Source organism: Equus asinus, chromosome 26 (assembly GCF_041296235.1).
Source record: "Equus asinus isolate D_3611 breed Donkey chromosome 26, EquAss-T2T_v2, whole genome shotgun sequence".
NCBI classification, from domain to species: Eukaryota; Metazoa; Chordata; class Mammalia; order Perissodactyla; family Equidae; genus Equus; species Equus asinus.
The window spans coordinates 42183657-42204893 of record NC_091815.1 but is presented as its reverse complement, the minus strand read 5'-3'; the positions used below and the strand labels follow the sequence as shown (position 1 = coordinate 42204893).

Here is a 21237-nt window from a genome sequence, read left to right as displayed (position 1 = left end):
CACTACAAGTCCCGGAAGGCCCCGTCCCCAGAACTGGCCCAGTTGCGCACGCCCATTGGAAGGCCACCCGCACCGCCGCGCCTTCTGGGAAATGTAGTCTGGCTCCTCCGGCCCTCAGTGGCGGGACAGATCTAGGGCTCGGGCCGTAGGTCTACAACTCCCAGAACCGCCACCGCGGCTGCGTCCCCACGCTCCAGACTTCTCGCCGCGCACTCCCATTGGTCAGAAGGCCGCGCCACGGGGCCTTCTGGTCACGGTAGTTCCGGTTCCCGCTCGGCACGGGGATCCGGCGGAGAGGCTTCGCTAGGTCAGGACTGTCGGTTCTGTCCTAAGGCGACGTGCCCCGGGTCTCGCTCCAGGTCTGCCAGGAGAGCTGCGGGCTCCGAGGCCGCGCCAAACTGCGGAGACGCTGGACCGCTGCGGGTCGGGCCGTTCCTACGCGCCCTCCAGGCCTGCCTTGGGCGCGACGGGGCGGGCGGAGATGACAGCCGCGGGGCCAATGGCGCCGCGCCACCCGGTGAGTGGCGCTCCCCCTCCGCCGAGCGGGTTAGCGTCTCCTCCATGCCGGGCGCGGTGACTCCTCCACCCGTGAGCCTGGGGCCGACGTCGCGCCTTCCTCCAAGCTTCCCCCCGGCCCGCCGTCTGGCCCAGGAGGGACGCAGACGAGGGGAGACTTGCCTGGGCCTGCGACCCTCAGTGGATCAGTCAAGTCCCGCAACCACTAAAGTTCCCATCACAGACCTCCGGGCAAGAAAGTGCCTGGCCTGGACGGCTTCAGCCGCCACGCGGGCAGGGACAGGGTTCCGGCCGCGACGGCGTCCGAAGCGGTTGCTTCTAGCAGGGAGCACCTCTCAGTTGGTTCTAAGGGAGACGGCACGCTGCTCCGAGCTCAGCTGCCTCATGTGAAAATCCAAAAAGCAGACCCCGGGAGGTGGGAACCGCTTCCTGACTGTGGTGAGGATTCGGCGAACTTCCGTGAGGCAGAGGGCTTAGTACCGTTCCCGGCCAGCCAGGGAAACCCGGGGCAAACGTTAACGTGGTTAGCGGCAGATGTTAACATTTTCATCCTTTTGTTCCTGGTGGTGTAAAAAGGAAGGGGTATCCCAAAGGGGACTGTAGGTGTCCATCTTATGGAAGATAAGTAGGTGATCAAGCAATGGGCGGGATTCTTACGGGGTAAACATTTTGAGGTTATGGTGGCTCCCGTCTGAAACGGCTGATGCAGACCCCCGGTGGCCCCAGGAAGGCTCAAGTGTATCCCTCGGGAGCCAGAACCCTTTCACGACGTCTCCCTGCACACCTGGGCCTGTGCTCAAGTTCTTTGTGGGCCCCTCTCCCTGCGCCTGCGGGAGCTTTGCGAACATAACGGTCTTGGCTCAGCAGGCAGGGGGCTGACGTTTCAGGAGCAGGTAACCTTCCATGACGTGGCTGTGGACTTCACCCAGGAGGAGTGGAGGCTGCTGGGCCCCGCCCAGAGGACCCTGTACCACGAAGTGATGCTGGAGACCTTTAGGCACCTGGTCGCTGTGGGTGAGGCTGGGACCTGTGTGGAATTCTGTCTGCTTGGGGTCTCTGCAGAGTGGATCTGACCTGGCTGGGAGCGTGGGATCACTGAACCCTAGGAGGACTTCTCCTCCAAACCTGACGGCCTGATCTCTCACTTGGACAGGGCCTGGGATCCCCAAGCCACATATCGTTGCCCAGCTGGAGCTCGGGGTAGAGCCATGGAGGATGGACAGAGGACTCTCTCAAGATCCCTGCCCGGGTGAGATGGGGAAAGGGGCTTTACAGTCAGTGTTTATATTTTCCTTCTTCTCTGCCCTTCCTTGTACTTTTCATTGCCTTTGGCATTTCTGTAATTCCATCTGGGATCATTTTCCTTTTGCCTGAAGAGCTCCCTTTATCATTTCGTTTAGAGTGACAAAATTCCCCCACTTTGTGTTTGCCTGAAAATGACTTTGTTTCCTCATCATTTTGGAAAGACACTTTAGGCAGAGAATTTTAGGTTGGCAGTTGTTTCTTTTTTCAGCACTTGCCACCATGCTGTTGTCTTCTGGGCTCCATGTTTTCTGTTGAGAAGTCAACCCTCCATCTTGTTATTGTGGCTTTTTATTTTTTTGCTAACGGAACTTTCTTAAATGCACAAATTTTAAGTGTACAATAAAAAACTTTTGACAACTGTATACACATGTATCATTGTCACCCAAATCAAGCGTGAGGACATTTTCATTATCTCACAAAGTTCCTTTGTTACTTCTTTGCCTTTAACAAAGGCAACTACTGTTCACATTTTTTTTTCCACCATAGACTACTTTGGCCTCTTCTAGACCTTCATATAAAGAGAATCATACATTATTTCTCTTGTGTAAGGCTTACCTTAACATTTCTGAGATTCATCTGTGTTATTGTATGCATTATAAGCCTGTTCCTTTTTACTGCTGAATAAAATTCCACTTTTTGTGGGTTTTTTTTGGTTTTTTGTTTGAGGAAGATTAGCCCTGAGCTAACTACTGCCAATCCTCCTCTTTTTGCTGAGAAACACTGGCCCTGAGCTAACATCCGTGCCCATCTTCGTCTACTTTATATATGGGACACCTGCTACAGCATGGCTTTTGCCAAGCAGTGCCATGTCTGCACCTGGGATTGGAACTGGTGAACGCTGGGTTGCCAAGAAGCGGAACATGCGAAGTTAACCGCTGTGCCACTGGGCCAGCCCCCTCTGTGGATTTCTTACACAATCATATCATCTGCAAATAAAGATTGTTTTTCTTCTCTAATGTTATTATACTGGCTAGGATCTCCAGTACTTAAAAAAAATTAATTTGTAATTAACATACAGTGAAACCTGATGTTCTTAAGAGCAGTCCAATGAAGATTTATAAATGTATATATTCGTGTGACCCATCCTCCAATCCACACGCAGAATATTTCCATTTCCCCATATGTTTCCTTTAGGTCCCTTTCCAGTTAATACCCCGCCATGTGGCAACCATTGTTCTGATATCTGTCACCCTTGACTATGCAGTACAGTATTGACTAAAAGTGATGCGAGTGGACATCCTTGCCTTGCTCCTGGTATTAGGTGATAGCATTCAATACTTCACCATTAAGTATGATCTGATGCCCTTTATCAGAGTGAGGAACTTCTATTCCTAATTTGCTGAGTTTTTTTCATGAATGGGTGTTAAAATATAACATCAAATGCTCTATTTGCTTCTATTAGCATGATTGTATTTTTTTTTTCGTTGTTCCATTGGTTTCCGCTCTTTCTAATTTCCTTTCCTTGTCTTGGTTTAATTTGCTTTCCTTTTGTCTGGCTTCCTGAGGTAAAAGCTTAGGTCATTAATTTTAATCCTTTCTTTCTAATATTTGCAATTATAGCTGTGCATTTTCCTTTCAGCCTTAATTGCATCCTGCCCATTTTTGAACTGAACAATAATGAAAATACAACACATGAAACTGATTTCTTCTTTGGTTTGTGAAGTACATTGTTTAATTTGATTTCTTTTATTGATGTCTAGATTAATTCCATTGTGGTTGAAGGACATATTCTGGATGAATTCAGTCTTTTTAAATTTATTGAGAAATGTTTTTATGACACCACATATGGTCTATTTTGGTGAATGTGTATTCTGCTCTTATTGGGTGTGGCATTAGGTAAATGTCAGTTAAGTCAAGGTGCTTAATTGTGTTGCATACACTTTATTCTTTTTTTTTTTTTTTTGAGGAAGATTAGCCCTGAGCTAACTACTGCCAGTCCTCCTCTTTTTTGCTGAGGAATCCTGGCCTTGAGCTAACATCCGTGCCCATCTCCCTCTACTTTATACGTGGGACTCCTACCACAGCATGGCGTGCCAAGCGGTGCCAAGTCTGCACCCGGGATCCGAACCAGCGAACCCCGGGCCGCTGAGAAGTGGAACATGCAAACTTAACCGCTGCGCCACCGGGCCAGCCTCCATACACTTTATTCTTATGGATTTTCTTGTGTGCTTCTTCTATCAGCTACTCAAAGAAGTGTTAAATCTCCAACTATGACTGGATTTGTTTATGGGTTTTTTTTAAAGTCAGTTTTTGCTTCGTGTATTTTGAAGCAATGTTACTAGGATTAATGACAAGTCAGGTTGTTATGTCTTCCTGTTGAATATACTCTCTTATCACTGTGAAATGTCCTTCTTTTCCTCTGGTAATATCTCCTGTCTTGATGTCTACTTTACTTGATCTTAATATAGCCAACTGGCTTTCTTGTAGTCAGTGTACTGCATTATATGTCTTTTTCTGTATTTTTACTTTTGGCTTATCTGTAGAAACGTTAAAGTAAGTCTCTTGTAAACAGCACTTAATTGAGTTTTGTTTGTAATCCGTTTTGTCTGTCTTATTCTTTAATATGACAGTTTAGTAAATGTCTGTTTAGTGTATAATTACTGATATGTTTGGGTGTATGTGTACCACCTTGTTATTCTCTACTTGTCTCAGCTGGTCTTTATACCTTGGTTTTTCCATTCTGCCTTCTTTTGGATTAATTGGGTATTATTTAATATTCCATTTCCTCTTTTTTCCTCCTTTCTTAGCTTTATGTCTGGTAATAGAGTCATGCGCCACTTAATGACGTTGCAGTCAACAACAGACGGTATATACAATAGTGGCCCCATAAGATTAGCACCATATAGCCTAGGGGTGTAGTAGGCTATACCATCTAGGTTTGTGTAAGTACACTCCACGATGTTTGCACAATGACAAAATCACCTAACGACACGTTTCTCAAAATGTATCCCAGTTGTTAAGGAACACATGACTGTATTGTGTAATCTTATATCTTACTTGCTCTAAGGTTAACAATACAAATCTTTGACTTATCAAAGTCTACCTGGAATTAGTATTATGCCACTTAGTGTACAATGTAAGAGTTGCAGTTTTCCCTGTTGCCATGTATTTCACTTCTACATATTATATAAGGCCCATTATGCATTGTTGTTATTCTTGTTTTATACAGTCAACAGCATTTTAAAGGAATTTAAAAGTAATTGTTTCTAATATTTTTTCCTAATTAATTAGTTTTTGCATTGTTCTTGATTCTTTTCTGCAGATCCAGGCTTCTATCTTTGATCATTTCCATTCAGTCTAAAAAACACCTTTCCCACAGAGCCTCTCAGATAACGTCTGTCATCATTTTAAAGTCTTGGCTCCTTTTGGACTTTCTTCTTCTGTCATTCTTGCCTGGATGAGGCTCCCATGTGTGTTTCAGTGCTGCCTCCAAGGCAGGTCAGTTCACAGACTGTTCTTCAGGCAGCACAGAAGATAGACAGGGAACAAGTGAATGAAATTAGAACTCATGGTTAAGTTCCCTTGTTCCTTTTTAGTAAGTCTTTAATATGTGCTTGATAAAAAAGTTACATTTTAAAAATTGGAATTGGTTTTCATGTATATCTTTCCCCCAGAGACAGTCGTTTAGAGTGCTTTACTAGCCCTCTTTATCATAACATTGAAGTATGTACTGAAATATTTTAAAAATATGATAACCAATGTCAAAATCATAAGATTTTCTCTATAGGTCGTGCCTTGAACAGTAAGCATCTGTTAGGATGAGGTCTGCATTATCACCATTTCTGGCTTCTCTATTGTCAGTTCGCATTACTAACTTGGTAAATATTTATTATGTGCTGAGTTACACATGTCTAACAGATGTAACAGTCGAGATTTCAGTGCTTCACAAATACCCCTACCCACCTTACTCCTCTTAGTAATCGTTCTTGTGCTGATTAGGTTCTAGCTTTCTTACTTAACATCACATATCAGTAATTTCTTCCCAAGACCAGACCCCCATTATCCAGGTTGAGTTTGAGGCAGACAGTTACAATAATTGACACTTTACTTATACACATGGTGAGTGTCAACCATTATGTGTTGATTTTATTAGATGAGCTCTCAGAGGGTGACCTTATTCTAAAGTTTTGAGGTTACCTTACTGTCACCATACAGTATTAGCAACAGAAATTGCCTGTAGATAAAAAATTAATATTGAAGGTGGTTGATTCAAGAACTGGAAGAATTTTTTTTTTGAAAGATAATAAAATTAAAAAGTTAACGTTATAAATTTCAGACCTTAGGGATAGAATATTTGCCAGGAAATACACGTACATACCTACACTCCTGCTATTACAGTTGGTCTGTTATGAAGGATAATGGTGGGTGGGGAGAGGCTTCCAGTTAGACATGTAATATTTTAAAATCCAGGTTATGCAGACGTTTGATAGAAGCCAGCAATAGTAAGAGATATTGGCCAAAAAGATAGTGGGTCAAGGGTTAAAAGACTTAACATCAACTCATGGCTTTTCCACTGGTTAGTTAAATGATCTTTGGTTTCAGGTACCTGCTCCATTGTTCAGTTTCATCATCGGAATGATCTTAGTTACCTCTCAGTTCTAATGTTATTTCATGTGAGTATAGAGTAGAGCAATAGGGAATGAAATACTCAATGTAAAAAAAACACACTGTGGTATTTCTTGTAGTACACTCAGATGGTGAAAAACTCTCTCCACTTTTTTTGGCCTAAAAACGTCTTTTTTTTAGCTTTCCTTTTGGAAGGCTTTTTTCCTGGATATAGAATTTTAGGTTTTTCTCTTTCAGCCTTGAAGATGCTAGTCTCTTGTCTTCTTGCTTCCATTGTTTCTCTTGGGAAGTTAGCTGTTTTTCTTTTTGTTGTTCCATGAATGTAATCTCTTGTTTTTTTCTCATCACTTTTAGGATTTTTGCTTTATATTTGGTTTTCAACAGAGTGATTATGATGTTTTACGTGAGGTCTTCTTTGAAATGATTCTGCTTAGAGTTTGCTGAACTTCTTGGATCTGAAGGATGTTGCCTGTAATCAATCTAGGAAAATTCTCTGCCGTTATATCTTCAAATATGTCTTCTGCTGCTCTCTATCTCCTCTCCTGTAACTCTAGCTACACCTTAGTCCAGTTGTCAGATGTTATGTTTTTACATTCTTTTCTCTCTTTTTGTATCATGACAACGTTTCCTTTTACCTGCCTTTGAATCACAGATCCTTTCTTCTCCTGTGTCCAGCCTACTGTTAAGTCCATTCATGGTTTACTTCAGATACTGTATTTTTATTTAGTTTTAGAATTTTCATTTGGCTCTTTTTTCAGTTTTCGATGAAATTATTTATCATGTTTATAATAGTAATTTTAAAATCTTTTTCTGTTACTTCTAATGTTTGGTATGTCTGTTTTTGTTGACTTTTTTTTCTTGATTATGAGTCATATTTTCCTGGTTCTTTACATGTCTGGTCATTTTTTTTTTTTTTTTTTGAGGAAGATTAGCCCTGAGCTAATATCCGCCACCAATCCTCTTTTTGCTGAGGAAGACTGGCCCTGAGCCAACATCCGTGCCCATCTTCCTCTGCTTTATATGTAGGATGCCCACCACAGCATGGTGTGCCAACTGGTGCCATGTCCGCACCCGGGATCCAAACTGGTGAACCCCAGGCCACCGAAGTGGAACGTGCACACTCAACCGCTGCACTACCAGGCCGGCCCCATAGTCATTTTTTTATATACTTGATACTGCAGATGATACGTTGTAGAGACTAAGGCTTGTTATCTTCTACCAAAGGGTGTGAATTTTGTTCTGGGTGGCAGTTAAATTACTATGAATCACTCTAATCCTGATGAAGTATGGTTTGAGGATTTAAGTTGGTTTATGGTATGGTTTGAGGATTTAAGTTGGGGTTATTTGGTTTTCCTCTAGTCCTTGGATGTGGCCCTTATTCTTAGGCATGGCCTTTCCTCTTAAGGTGTAGCTTTCTAGGGTCTCAGCTGAAGGCCTGGGGTGCTTACTGAAGTCTTTCTGCCCTAGCTGGGCCTCATGCCTCCCAAGACTGCATAGCTTCTGAAGCCTGTGCCCAGGACTCTAGCAGCTGTTCCTTGCCAGGTCTCAGAGAGCTTTCCCCTGTGCATTTGCAGTTAGGGTCCAGCTAAGGACTCAAAAGAAACCCTCTGCAGATTTCTGGATCTTCTTCTTTGCCCTGCTTGACATTGCAAAGCCCTTCTCCTAGTCAATTCCATAGCCTTCTCCCCATGGTGGGAAACTTAAGGCCTCCCCACCTGGTGGGAGTCAGGCTGCTGGTGAACATGATCAAGTACCCAGTCTGTCAACCTCACAGACGAGTCCCAAGCACTCACAGTGCTCCAGGTGCTGTGCTGGGCACTGAGGACACACTGTAAACAGGACTGATGAGGTCCCTGCCTCTGTGGAGCCTGAGGCCTCTAGCATGTGGTCTGGGGAAGGGCAGAAAATATAGAACCAAAAGAACAAGGTGATGGCAAATAGCACCAAACAGTGCTGGGAGGCAAATAGAACAATGATGATGTGGAAAGTGAGGAGGAGCCCATATTGGCTGGGAGGTCCGGGAGGGTCTCTCCGAGGCAGTGACCTGGAGTTGTGACTGGAATGATGAGAAGAAGGGGAAGGGTGTTGACACCTAAGACCTTGGGGATCAAAGGAAGGTTGTCAAGCAGCCCAGAACTGTGTATTAATGGGGGAAATGGTCACACACAATGAGAACTAAAGAAACCCAGAAGGAAAAGGGACAAGCATAGCTGTAGTAGTTTGACTCTGATTCTGGGCGCCAGGGGGGCTGGATGGATCTAAAGAGGTGTTCTCTTGGCATTATGAAACTGGTTTGTTGGGAAGATTAATTCGGTGTCAATTACAGGAGGAATGGATGTTAAGTGGGGAGATAGTTCAGAATTTGGAGATATCTAAGCATTCAAGAAAGGTGAATGTGTTATCTTTGGAAATGTCTTCTTATTCTGTGATCTTTCCCCTAATGCTTCCCCCTACGCCGGCTTTGCTGATCACTCGTTTTGTTGATCAGTCTTCCTGTGGATTCCTCTTGTTCTGTGTAGACATTTAGTGGCTTCTCCTCTCACAATCCCATCTCTTCCCTTAGTTGATATTTAAAAACATCTACTCGTGTCATGTACATCTTGTTGCTTTTATCTCGTAATTCTCACTGGAGGAGTTTTTTTCCAAGCACCAAACTGTTTTACTTTCCTTCCAGAATCAAAGAACAGACTTAAAAGCCAAGAGTCACCATCAACAGAGGCCATTTCTGGTGAGGACCTACCCTGCAGCATGAACCTACCAACATCCACAATGGGTGATTCCTGGCACTCTACTGTAGATGGTGACTGGGAATCTCAGAATGAAGCAGAAAAGCAGAAGACACACAACGGCATTGTGGGGCCAATGGAATGTAAACAAGAGCAAGTAGTGACCTGGGATGAGGATTGGGAAAATGCTAAAGTTGTGGGAAAATGCAGCCTCAGTTCAAACTTGGTTTCTTCACAGAGATTTCTTATCAAAGAACATTTCTGTCAAATTGACTTAGGAGTTCAAAGCTTACAGCATAATTTTGTTTTAAAAGATCATCAGGAAGTCTTGGTAGGAAAGAAACCTTGTAAAGGCAATCCATGTGGAAAAGCTTTAGAAAAACTGTATAAATTGAATGAGCACGGTAAATATACCAACCAGAACATATACCTTTCTACACATGAGATAATTAGTACAGGAGAGAAATTTTATGGATGTAAAGAAAGTGGGGATTTTTTTACCCAAAGCTCACATCTCTCTCAGGTCATGAGAACTCATAGTGGGGAGAAAGCCTATGAATGTGATGAATGTGGGAAAGCCTTTAAGAAGCTTTCATCTCTTACTCACCATCTGAGAAATCACAGTAGAGAGAAAGCCTATGAATGTAATGAATGTGGGAAGTCTTTCTGGCAGAGCCTTCACCTCATTTTGCACCAGAGAATTCACACCGGGGAGAAACCTTATGAATGTAATAAATGTGGAAAATCTTTTAGCCAAAATTCTCACCTGAATGTACATCAGAGAACTCATACTGGAGAGAAGCCCTATAATTGTGATGAATGTGGAAAATCCTTCAGTGGAAGGTCTAATCTTAATGTGCATAAGAGAACACATACTGGAGAGAAACCCTACAAATGTGAGGAATGTGGGAAAGCCTTCAGTGACCGCTCATCATACACACAACACGAAAGGACGCACACTGGAGAGAAACCCTACAAATGTAATGAGTGTGGAAAAGCCTTTAGCCACAGCTCTCACCTTACAGTTCACAAGAGAATCCATACTGGTGAGAAACCATATAAATGTAATGAATGTGGGAAAACTTTCAGTTTTCATTTATCCTTCACTCAACATAAGAGAACACACACTGGAGAGAAACCCTATAAATGTCATCAGTGTGGGAAAGCTTTCAGTCAAGGTTCTAATTTTATTGGGCACCAAAGACCTCATACCAGAGGGAAAAAACTACATATTTCATTTTAATGTATAAGAGCTATGCGAATATATTTAGATTTTTGACCCATTCCCAGAGAAGGGCTGAGCCTGGGTGGCATTTGATACCTAGGGAAACTGCCAATGAGAAACAATTAGTAAGATCAAAACTCCCTTCAATGATACTAGTTAATACAGTCAACCAGTGTGGGAAAGGCTGTTGCTGAGAACTCAAAATAGGTTGATAATATTAAATGAAAGTACTGTTCCAAAGAGCCAGAGTGCCATTATTTATTTCATTGTTTCCCCACTGCTAGAAAGTTAGACTGCTTCTAATTTGTTTCAAGAAGTTGCTATAGGGGCCAGCCCGGTGGCCGAGTGGTTAAGTTCGTGCACTCTGGGTTTCGCCAGTTGGATCCTGGGCATGGACATGGCACTACTCATCGAGCCACGCTGAGGTGGTGTCCCACATGCCGCAGCTAGGACCCACAACTAAAAATACACAACTGTGTACCGTGGGGCTTTGAGGAGAAAAAGGAAAGATAAAAAAAATATTGAAAAAAAAAAGTTGCTATATACTATAATTATGAACACTGTGTAGAAACATGGAAAATGCCTATAATGTGTAGCGAAAGGTGCAGAATTAATGTGGCTATGATGCCTTGTGTGTGCATTTGGACCAGGGCTTGGAAGGAAACACAGAAATGAACATAGCTAATAAGAGTCTTGGAATATCGTGTGACTTTCTTTTTTTCTAATGTTTCTCTCAAAATTGCTACAATTTTACAATAAACAAAAAGGTGAGAAGAGAGAAGTAGGTCAAATGTGAGTCTGAATCATTGGAGAGAAATGGGTGCACTAAAGTAGCAAAAAGAAGAAGAAATGGAAATAAATTTAGTGGTCAACACAAAAAGTTAGAAAAAGAAATTGTTTCTAATCAAAGCAGAAAGAAGGATGTAATAAAGATAAAAGCAGGAAATACATGGTAAAAGGTGACTCTGAGAAAAAAACACTGTAATTTCCAAACTAACATGATCAAGAACAATGACACACAGATTTGCAACATAGGGAATGAAAAAGGAAATAGAGAAAATAATATCAAAAAGTTTGTACATTTTTGTCTACAGTTGAAAATTTGCAAGGATGCAAATAACAATGATAAAAGTATATACTAGAGCAGCTGTTACAGAGTAGACAATATCCCAAGCACTCAGTCTACATAACCTCCTTTAATAGAAAAGTCTTAGGGAGATTTTATCTCCATTTTACAGATGCAGAAAATGCAGTCTAAAGAGGCTAAGTGGCAGGTAAAGCTTGGCAAAGATTTAAAGACTGTTGGACATAGGCAAAAATAGTGGGGAAGTGGACCCTATTATACAGCACCCATGCACGGTTATCTGGGTGCACTCTCTTTGTAGGATGTCCAGATGTAAAGGATGCTCGCAAGTTGATTCAGCAATCTCACCTTTGCAGTTCACTCTTGGAGATAACGGCCCAGGTATGCAAGCATGCAACACAGGACCTTTGTTACAGCATAGTTCACAACAGCAAGATACTAAAGGCTCATCAACAGCAGAATGTTTAAGTAATTATGGTGCATAAATTAAATGGCAAATTTCTGGGGGACAAAATTAGGTTCATAAAACTATAAATCTCTCCCAGGGGAATTCTGTGGAAGAATGTCACCCACATGTTAACATTGCTTATGGGTGATGCGATTTTAAGCAATATTTGCTCTTTACCTCTTCCAAAATGATTTTAGTTTCTGTATAATGAATGTGTATCATGTGAATTGAAAAGAAAGTTATTTTCATCCAGAAATAATATTAAGATTGTGGAATCTAAAATTTTCATTATCACATGTTACTGGGTGGGAAATGGAATACAAGTCATTTATGTGTGTGTAGCCAGAGATGTGATCAGTGCTAGTATGGTGAGAGGTTGACCCAATATATAGAAACTGGTACATGTGTGTACATGAGAGATATGGAGAGAGTGAGAGAGATTAAAAGTGAAAATGATTTGGGTCTGGCCTGGAGGTGTAGTGGTTAAGTTCGCACACTCTGCTTTGGTGGCCCAGGGTTTGCAGGTTTGGATCCCAGGCGCAGACCTACACATCACTCATCAGGCTATGCTGTGGCAGCGTCCCACATACAAAGTAGAGGAAGATGGGCACAGATGTTAGCTCAGGGACCATCTTCCTCAAGTAAAAAGAGGAAGATTAGCAGCAGTTGTTAGCTCAGGGCCAATCTTCCTCACCAAAAAAAAAAAAAAAAAAAAAAAGCCAACACCATACTTCTGTTTCCAATTAAGATATAGGAGTATGTGAATGACCATAGCACCCAAAGTAACAGAGAAAAGCAAGGCAAAATTTTTAAATCATATTCTTTTATGGTACACTGCTGGAGAGGTGGAATCAAGGAAGCCTTGATGAATTCCAAAAAGAGATGTTCCCTTCCCAGGAGAGCATGCTGGGGACAAACACCTGGTTTGGGCACAGGTGGGCATCGAGTTGGCTGGCCATTGATGGAACTACACTGCACAGTGGAGGAGAGAGCAGCAGAGCCTTTGACAACAGTGGGAAGGCAGGACTCCAAATACAAAAGTTGTTTTCTCATCCTAAGAATCCCCTCAGTCCAGAATTTTGCTGAGAATCTAGAACAGTGAAATGCTCATATCTTAGCACCATTACATCATTTTTGACAAGTGTGTATCAAGACAGAACATTTCCATTACCTGGTAAAGTTCTTTCGTGCCCCTTACCAGACAGTTCCTCCCTATACACCCAAAAGCAAAGGGTGATTTCCATCACCATGGGTTATTTTTGCTGATTCTAGAATTTCATTAGGTGAGATCATAATCATATATTTTGTACACTTTTGTGTCTGTTTTTTTCCCTCAGCAAAATATTTTTGAGATTCATCTATATCATTGCATGCATCACTGGTTCATTCTTTTTATTACTGAGTAGTATTCCATTGTATGAATATAGCACAGTTTATCCATTCTCAGGTTGATGGAAATCTGAGCTGTTTCCAGTTCTTGGTTACCAGGAATAAAGCTGCTGTGAACATATTTATCAAGGTTCGCTTTTGTTTTTGTGGGCATATGTTTTCAATTCTCTTGGATAAATTCCTAGAAGTGAAATGGCTGGGTTATAGAGTAGATGCATGCTCAGCTTTTTAAGAAATTGTCCGTTCTCCAAAGTGGTTGTAAGACTTCATGTACATATCAGCCATGTATGAGAATTCCTGCTGCTGCACATCCTCACCAACATTTGCTATTGTCCATCTTTTTCATTTTGGCCTTTCTAGTGAGTGTATAGTGATAACTCATTGTGGCATGATGACTAATGACGTTGAACACTTTTTCATGTGCTCATTGGCCACTTGGCATGTGTTCTTTTGTGAATCGTTTATTCAAGCCTCTTGCCCATTTGTTGTTGGGTTGTCATTTTTATTATTGACTTGTAGGAGCTGTGTATATATTCTGGATACAAGTCCTTTGTTAAGTGTATGTGTTACAAAAATTTTATAAACAAAATTTTAGCAATCCAATTGAATACTGAATCCAATATTATTGAATCCAATAATATAATAAAATAATTTTAAAATAAGAAGTCATGACCAAGTGGGGTTTATCTCAGGAATGCATGGTTGGTTTAACAAAAATCAGTAAATATAATTCACTGTATTAACAAGCTAAAAAAAAAGTATATGATTACCTCAATACGTGCAGAAAAAATTTGACAAAATCCAACATCCATTCCTGATTTAAAAAACAAAAAACCAACTTTCATCAAACTTGGAATAGAAGGGATTGTTCTCAACATGATAAAGGACATCTACAAAAACCTACAGGTAATATCATACTCAGTGGTAAAAAGCTGAATGCTTTACCCCTAAGATCAGAACTTGGCAAGGATGTCTGATCTCACCGCTTCTATTCAACATTGTAATGGAGGTTCTAGCTAAGGCAGTTGGCAAGAAAATGAAATAAAAGGAATCTATATTGGAAAGGAAGAAGTAAAAACTCTCGTTATTCACAGGTTACATGATCTTCAATGTAGAAAATCTGATGGAATTGATCAAAAAAACTATTAGAATAAGTGAGTTTAGCAAGGTTGCAGGATACAAGATCAATATACAAAAATCAATTGCATTTCTATATACTTGCAATGAACAATTGGAAATTGAAATTTTTTTAAATATTTACCACAGCATCAGAAAATACAAAATACTTAGGGATAAATGTGACAAAAGATGTGAAGAATCTGTACATTGAAAACAAAATATCGCTGAGAGAAATTAAAGAAGACCTAAATAAATCAAGAAATATACTTGTTCATATGTCAGAAGACTCAATATTGTTAGGATGTCAATTATCCTCAAATCTATAGATTCAGTGCAATCCCAATCAAAATCCCAGCAAGACTTTTTGTAAACATGGAATCATACGGAAATGCAAAGGATTTAGAATAATCAAAACAACTCTGAAAAGAAAAAGTTGGAGAATTAACGCTATCTGATTTCAAGAATTATTATAAACCTATAAAGATAGACGAATAGATCAATGGAACAATATATACTCTGGAAATAAACCCATACACATACAGATAACTGATTTTTTTTTTTACACAGGCACACAAGGCAATGCAGTGGAGAAAGGATAGCCTTTTCAACAAATAGTACTTACTTGGAACAAGATATCTATATCCAAAAAAAAAAAGGACTTTGATCCTTACCTCACAGCATATACAAAAACTAAATAAAAATGGATCATAAATCTACACGCAAAATCTAAAACTATAAAATTTATAAAAGATTGGAGGAAAAGCTTTGTGACCTTGGACTAAGCAAAGACTTTTGAGATATGACACCAAAAACACCATCCCTAAAAAACCAAACTGATAAATTGGACTTCATCAAAATTAAAAACTTCTGTGCTTCAAAAGACAGGGTTAGGTGAATGAAAAGTCACAGACTGGGAGAAAATATTTGCAACACATATATCTGACAAGGGACTTGTTTCCAGTATATATAAAGAACTGTCAAAACTCAACAATAAGCACATAACCCAATTTTTAAAAACCAGGCAAAATATTTTCTTTTACTTTTTTTCTTTTTTGAGGAAGATTAGCCCTGAGCTAACTACTGCCAGTCCTCCTCTCTTTTTGCTGAGGAGCCTGACCCTGAGCTAACATGCATGCCCATCTTCCTCTACTTTATATGTGGGACGCCTACCACAGCATGGCGTGCCAAGTGGTGCCATGTCCGCACCTGGGATCTCAACCAGTGAACCCCGGGCTGCTGAGAAGCGGAACTGTGCACTTAACCGCTGCGCCACCGGGCCGGCCCTGCAAAATATTTTCACCAAAAAAAATATGCAAATAGCAAACAAGCACATGATAAGATCTTAACCTCATTAGTAATTAGGGAAATGTAAACTAAAATCACAATGAAATACCAATACACATCTATTAGAATTGTAAAAATCAAAAAGACTAACAATACCAAGTGTTGTCAAGGATGTAGAGGAACTGGAACTCTCATACATTGCTGGTGGGAATGTGAAATGGTGCAACCACTTTGAAAAACAAATTGGTTGAATTTATACCTACCATATGATCCTGTGATTCTATTCCTAGACATTTACCCCAAAGAAAAGGAAATATATGTCCATACAAAGATTTGTACACTACACTAATGTTCATAGCAGCTTTATTTGTAATAGCCCCAAACTGGAAACAACCCAAACGTTCATCGACAGATGACTGGATAAACAAATTGTGGTAGATCCATAAAATGGAATACTACTCAGCAATAAAATGGAATGGCCTATTGATATATGCAACATGGATGAATCTCAATTAGGCTGAGTAAAATAAGCCAGACCAAAAAAATGTACACAATGTATAATTGCATTTATATACAACTATAGAAAATTCAAACTAATATATAGTGACAGAAAGCAGACCTGTGGTTGCTTGGGAATAGAGGGATGGGGAAGGGTGTGGAGAGGCAAGAGGGAGGGACTTCATGGGGTGTGAAGAAACTTGTGGGAGTGGTGGATATGTTCATTCTCTTGATTTTGGTGATGGTTTTACAGGTTTAAACATGTCAAAACTTATGAAATTGTACATTTTAAATATGTGCAGTTTATTATATATCAGTTATACTACAATTAAGCTGATTTTTAAACTTGTAGGAGAAAAATATAGGATACTGTTTTTAGGACCTGAATGTAGTTTGGATTTTGAAATTGACATAAAACACAAACTATGGGAAAAAAAGTCATTTAAAAAGAATCCTCCTTTTCTTCAAAAGATACCATAAACAACGTGAAAGGTAAGTTACAATTTGGAAAGGATGTATTACTAATAAAAGATTAATGTTAAATTTATGTAAAGAATTTCCACAAACCAGTAAGAAAAAGACAAACAACCCAATAGAAAAATGCGCGAAGGAAATGAGAAGGTACCTCAAGGAGAGAAGACACAAATGGCTTAAAAACTATGAAAAGATGCTGAATGTCGCTAATAAGAGAAGTGCATACATCTCACAATGAACTACCATTTCCTATCCATGCATTTGGCAAAAATTTAAAAAGCAGACACTACCGAGCATTGGTGAGGACATGGAGCAAGTGGAACTCCTAGACATTGCTAGTGAGAGTATAAAAAGATGCAATCCTTTTGGAAATGGAGACATATCTGCCAATGTTGGATATAAATATTCATACCCTATGACCCCTCAGTCCCACTCTGAGGGCTTACCCCAGAGAAACCCTGCATGTGTCCATAAGGAGACCTGTGTATGAATGTTCATAGCAACATCATTTGTGGTAGCAAAAACTGGAAGCCCTTTCCTTGATGCTCTTCCCCCAGATAGCTACATGGCTGGCTTCCTCCCTGCCTCGGGTCTTTGCTCAAATACTGCCTTCTCAGTGAGGCCTTCTGATCCTCCACCTTAAAATTGCAACCAACCCCTCCAGCATTCCCTGCCCCCTTTCCCTACTTGGCTTTTAGCAGTTATCCTCATCTGACATGTCCGATATTCTACATATTTTTATATTGTGTATTCTCCTCTAGAACATAAGCTCCATGAGGGCAGTGGTTTTGAAATTTTTATTCACTACTTTATTCCTATTTCCTTGATAGTAGGTGCTTTAATGAGTATTTATTGAATGAACCTAAGTGGTCATCAAAAGTAGACATGATAAACAAATTGTGGTATACTCATTCACAATTTTGGACACTGGACAGCAGTGAAAATAAATGAAACAGAGCTTCATGTATCAAAAAGGATAAATCTTGCAATGACAAATACACGGAGCAAAAAATGCAAGTTGCAGATAAAATCTTACCATATAATAGCATTTATATGAATGCAAAATGTGCAAGACATTTGTGGTGCTCTGGAATACATACATGTCACGTTTCAGGAAATACATGGAGTGATCCACATTTCATTTAGGATAGTGGCTGCCTCTGGAGGAAGGGGGTGCTTCTACTGGAGAGGGGAACACAGGGGTTTCAACTGCATGGGTAATGCTCTATTTTTTTTTCAGCTTAGTGCATTCATAGGGTTTCACTGAATTTCTTACAACTTTATTATGTTTTACATGTTTTTCTTAAAAGAAAAACGGGCAGACTGCTAACATTAAATTCCAGGGACATGAGAAATTGCAGGCTGAATGCTGAGCTGGTGGCAGAGGTACCAGAAAGAGCTGTGGCAGGGGGAGCTTCTGCATGGCCACCAGCAGTGGAGAAGCATGTTGACTTCCATGTGGGGGACCCAGAACCCCATAAGGTGTTGAAGTTAATAACTCCTGGGCTTTTTGCTGGCAAAGAAGAGTTTAATCCTAGGATTTGAGAGCATATGGTAACTTCCAGTCTAGCTCACTTGTGCTAGTTTACTATTGGTGACCCTACAACCCAGCTCATAAAAGGCCTAACTTGTTCCAAGTAATGTGCCCTAGACTCCCCTCCCTTTACCTTCCATTCTCATGACCTAGAATGAGGAAATGGAACCAGCTGGAGCCCTTCACATGTCAAGAGGTGACCGCTCTTTGGGCATCTCTCAGAGGAGGGGCACGTCCTGGGAGAACCTAGATTTTCCTACTGTTTCTGGCTCCTCCCACTCAGAATCTCAGTGGCACCTCAGACACAGCTCAGAGTCCCATAATAGGGGCATCCAAGATGGCTGTGCAGCCCAGCCTTTGCCATCTCATTGCACAAGACAGGATATGGTACATCCAGAACACTGGGGTAACTAGAGTGGTAGAAGGCTTGGGTCAGAGGGCAGCAGTGTCTTCACACACCTGTAACCCACTGCCCACCCGACAAGGCCCTTGGTGAACAGCTCCATTCAGTGACCTTCTCTATGCCCTGCCTCCTTCTGGGTATTACAGGCTGGACTGCAGCCCATGATGCAAAACTTTGAACCTACTACCTGTTGGCTCTACCTTTAAAATACTAACGTGTCTGAAATCTGACCACTGATCACCACCACTCTGATCCAAGCTGCCATCATCTGCCACCTTGATTACTGCATTGGTTTCTCGGATCACTCTTCTCCTTCCCTCGCCCTCTTCGTCGAGTCTCCACAGAGGCCACAGCCCATCACTGCTCTGCTCAGAACCATGCCATGGCTCCCCCTTTCACTCAAAGCCAGAGACATCACGATGTCCCTAAGGCTCTCTGCAATCCGGCCCCTCACTGCCTCTGACCATAGTGCTGTTCCAACTAAGGGCTCGAAACAGGTGGACAAACAAACAGGCAAGGCGAGTAAGGAGCAAGGAGGGAGGGGCAGGGGAACCAGGAAGCTCTGGGCGAGGGTCACCCTAACACAGGTGAGGAGGCTCCGTGCGGGCTTAATGGGCTCTGCCGCAGGAGACTCCAGGGTCAGCTAGGGCTGGGCCGGGGTTCGTCACCCAGGGGTGCTCCTGTGGGCGAGGGGCCTTTCGTCTCCCCGTCTGTGCTCTCGAATAGTGGCTTTGAACGGCAGCTGCCCAGGTTTCGTTAGCCTGTTCCCGCTCTATTCCTCAGCGCCGCTCAGGAATTGCTGACTTGACGGGGACAAAACCCCACAAAATAGGTCGACGAGAACTCACGCTCCCAGAAGGCTTCGCCGCCTGAAAAGAGATCTGAGCAAGCCCTGATGTTCTCGGCAGGGCTGAGGGGAGGGCTTCACAGGCGAGGGGAGGCTCAAGATTAGCTTCTTCATCTGGAAAAGGGTATCATTAACAGCTACTTCCTCACAGACTTGTCACTATTGAATGGAACGATCCCTCGAAGGCGCTCAGACTTCACCAAGCTCCTGTCGCGCAGTGCAGCCACCGTGAGCCGCCATTTCGCGGGCGGGCAAATCGAGGCTCGCAGGGCCGCGAGTCACCCAGGCCCTCTACTTGGACAGCGGCGGCGGGAGACGGCAGCCTGAGCCCGGACAGTACCGCAGCCCACGGGAGTCCCTGGTGCCGCGGAGGCGGGACTCGAGGAGGAGCAGCTCTGCCCACTGCCATGGTGGCACTTCCAGAGTCGGATCGCGCCGCCTGGAACTACAACTCCCAGCAGCCTGCGCGGCACGTCCTGGTCGACGCCGGGGGAGCGGCCGCCATTGTCCGCGGCGGAGGTGAGGCGGTCGCCGGGGTGGTGGGGCGGCTGCCGCCCGGAGGGCCCAAGGATCGGGAGGACACGCTGGGAGAGGCGGCGTCTGCCTTTGGTGCCGGCGCGGCGCCTGGGCCGGTCGAGCGCCTGCCCTCTCCGTGCCGGCTTCGCGCCCCCGTTTCCCTCAGCCCTCCGACCCCCGCCTCCCGCCTCCCGCCTGGGCTCGCGGCCGCGCTGGGTCGCCTGGGCGGCCCCGGGGAGCCCCGCACGCCCGGCCTGGGGTCGGGTCGCGGCCGCCGGCCCAGCGCGTCTTTGTCTCTCAGGCCTCGCGGGGCTCCCAGGCGCACCGCAGGGCCGAGCCTCGGCGCAGAACAAAAGCCCCGGCGCGTGCCGAGTGGCCTGCGGAGAGCGGGTCCGGGAGCCGCGGGCAGGTAAGGCCGGCGCGCTGGGCGCCGCGTCCGTCCCGCGGGCGGGGCGGGCTGGCTGGAGGCCCTGGTGGCGGCCACCGGCTCCCAGTCCCCGGCGGCGTTTCCGTCCGAGCCCGTCGCGTGAGCGCCGGAGGGCGTTCGGCGAGGGCTGGGAACGGCCCCGGTTCTCTGCAGACGCGCAGTGGCGGCAGGACAGGGCCCAGCGGAGACGTCGGTGCGGAATACGGCCTGCCTGCTTCGGGTTGGGCGCAGGCCCGGCGCCCCGGAGGCCTGGCGGGCGTCCCAGAGCTTCGTACACGCTCCCGGAACCCGAGAGCCTGCCGGTGGGCGCGGGGCCCCTCGGGGAGGGCGCGGGCCGGCCCGGGGACCGGGGAGGCGGGGTGTGGGCCCCACACCCGGCGGAGACGGGCAGGCGTGGGCCTGGTAGGTCTTGCAGTTGGGTTTTTTCTTTTTAGGTAAAATTTACATAACAAATTAGTGCGCAGTCCAGTCGTTTCTTTGTGTGTTGAGGAAGTTGTGCGATCGTCATCACTGATTCCAAAACATTTTCATCGTCCCCCGGAAGAAACCCCTGCGCCTACTAAGCAGCCCTTCCCCATTCCTCACTCCCCCTGCTCTAGGCAACCGCTTACCTGTGAGGGTTGCAGGCAGATTTTAGGATAGTTGTTGCCAAATTAACCGAACAGTTACCTCGACGTTGTGACTCGCTGTGGGGACCCTTTGGCAATTTCCGCCCCCTCGTCCGGGATAGTGCTCTTGGCTTAGCTTATTCAGGTCGCCACTTCTCTCCAGGAGGTCTGTTGTGTTTTTGACACGTAAAATCTGCTTTCTTACAACGCTCCCCAGGAGTCTCTTTGATACTTCCGTGGATGGGTCCTCTTCTTTGTTCCTGCAGGA

General features: G+C 43.7%; 1 protein-coding gene across 5 annotated transcripts; it reads left to right on the top strand.

Moving 5' to 3' along the window:
• The first annotated feature begins 127 nt into the window (after positions 1–127).
• LOC106846672 (zinc finger protein 8-like) lies at positions 128–11120 on the top strand. Of its 5 annotated transcripts, none has more exons than XM_070499339.1 (4): positions 128–517; positions 1404–1530; positions 1670–1765; positions 3732–9055. In XM_070499339.1, the coding sequence occupies exons 1-4, from the start codon at positions 482–484 to the stop codon at positions 3734–3736; spliced, it is 264 nt and encodes an 87-aa protein (XP_070355440.1). In that variant the 5' UTR covers positions 128–481; the 3' UTR covers positions 3737–9055. The 5 variants fall into 5 exon arrangements, with proteins under 5 accessions (XP_070355440.1, XP_014721101.2, XP_044616130.2 ...); XM_014865615.3 differs by lacking the exon at positions 3732–9055 and adding an exon at positions 9062–11120 and having other exon boundaries at positions 183–517; positions 1446–1530; XM_044760195.2 differs by lacking the exon at positions 3732–9055 and adding an exon at positions 9062–11120 and having other exon boundaries at positions 196–954.
• The last annotated feature ends 10117 nt before the right edge of the window (positions 11121–21237 follow it).

Coding starts and splice junctions, on each gene's coding strand:
- LOC106846672 (XM_014865613.3), top strand. CDS start 482: ATGACAGCCGCGGGGCCAATGGCGCCGCGCCACCCG. Junction 518..1,403: donor CAATGGCGCCGCGCCACCCG/GTGAGTGGCGCT, acceptor CTGACGTTTCAG/GAGCAGGTAACCTTCCATGA. Junction 1,531..1,669: donor TAGGCACCTGGTCGCTGTGG/GTGAGGCTGGGA, acceptor TCACTTGGACAG/GGCCTGGGATCCCCAAGCCA.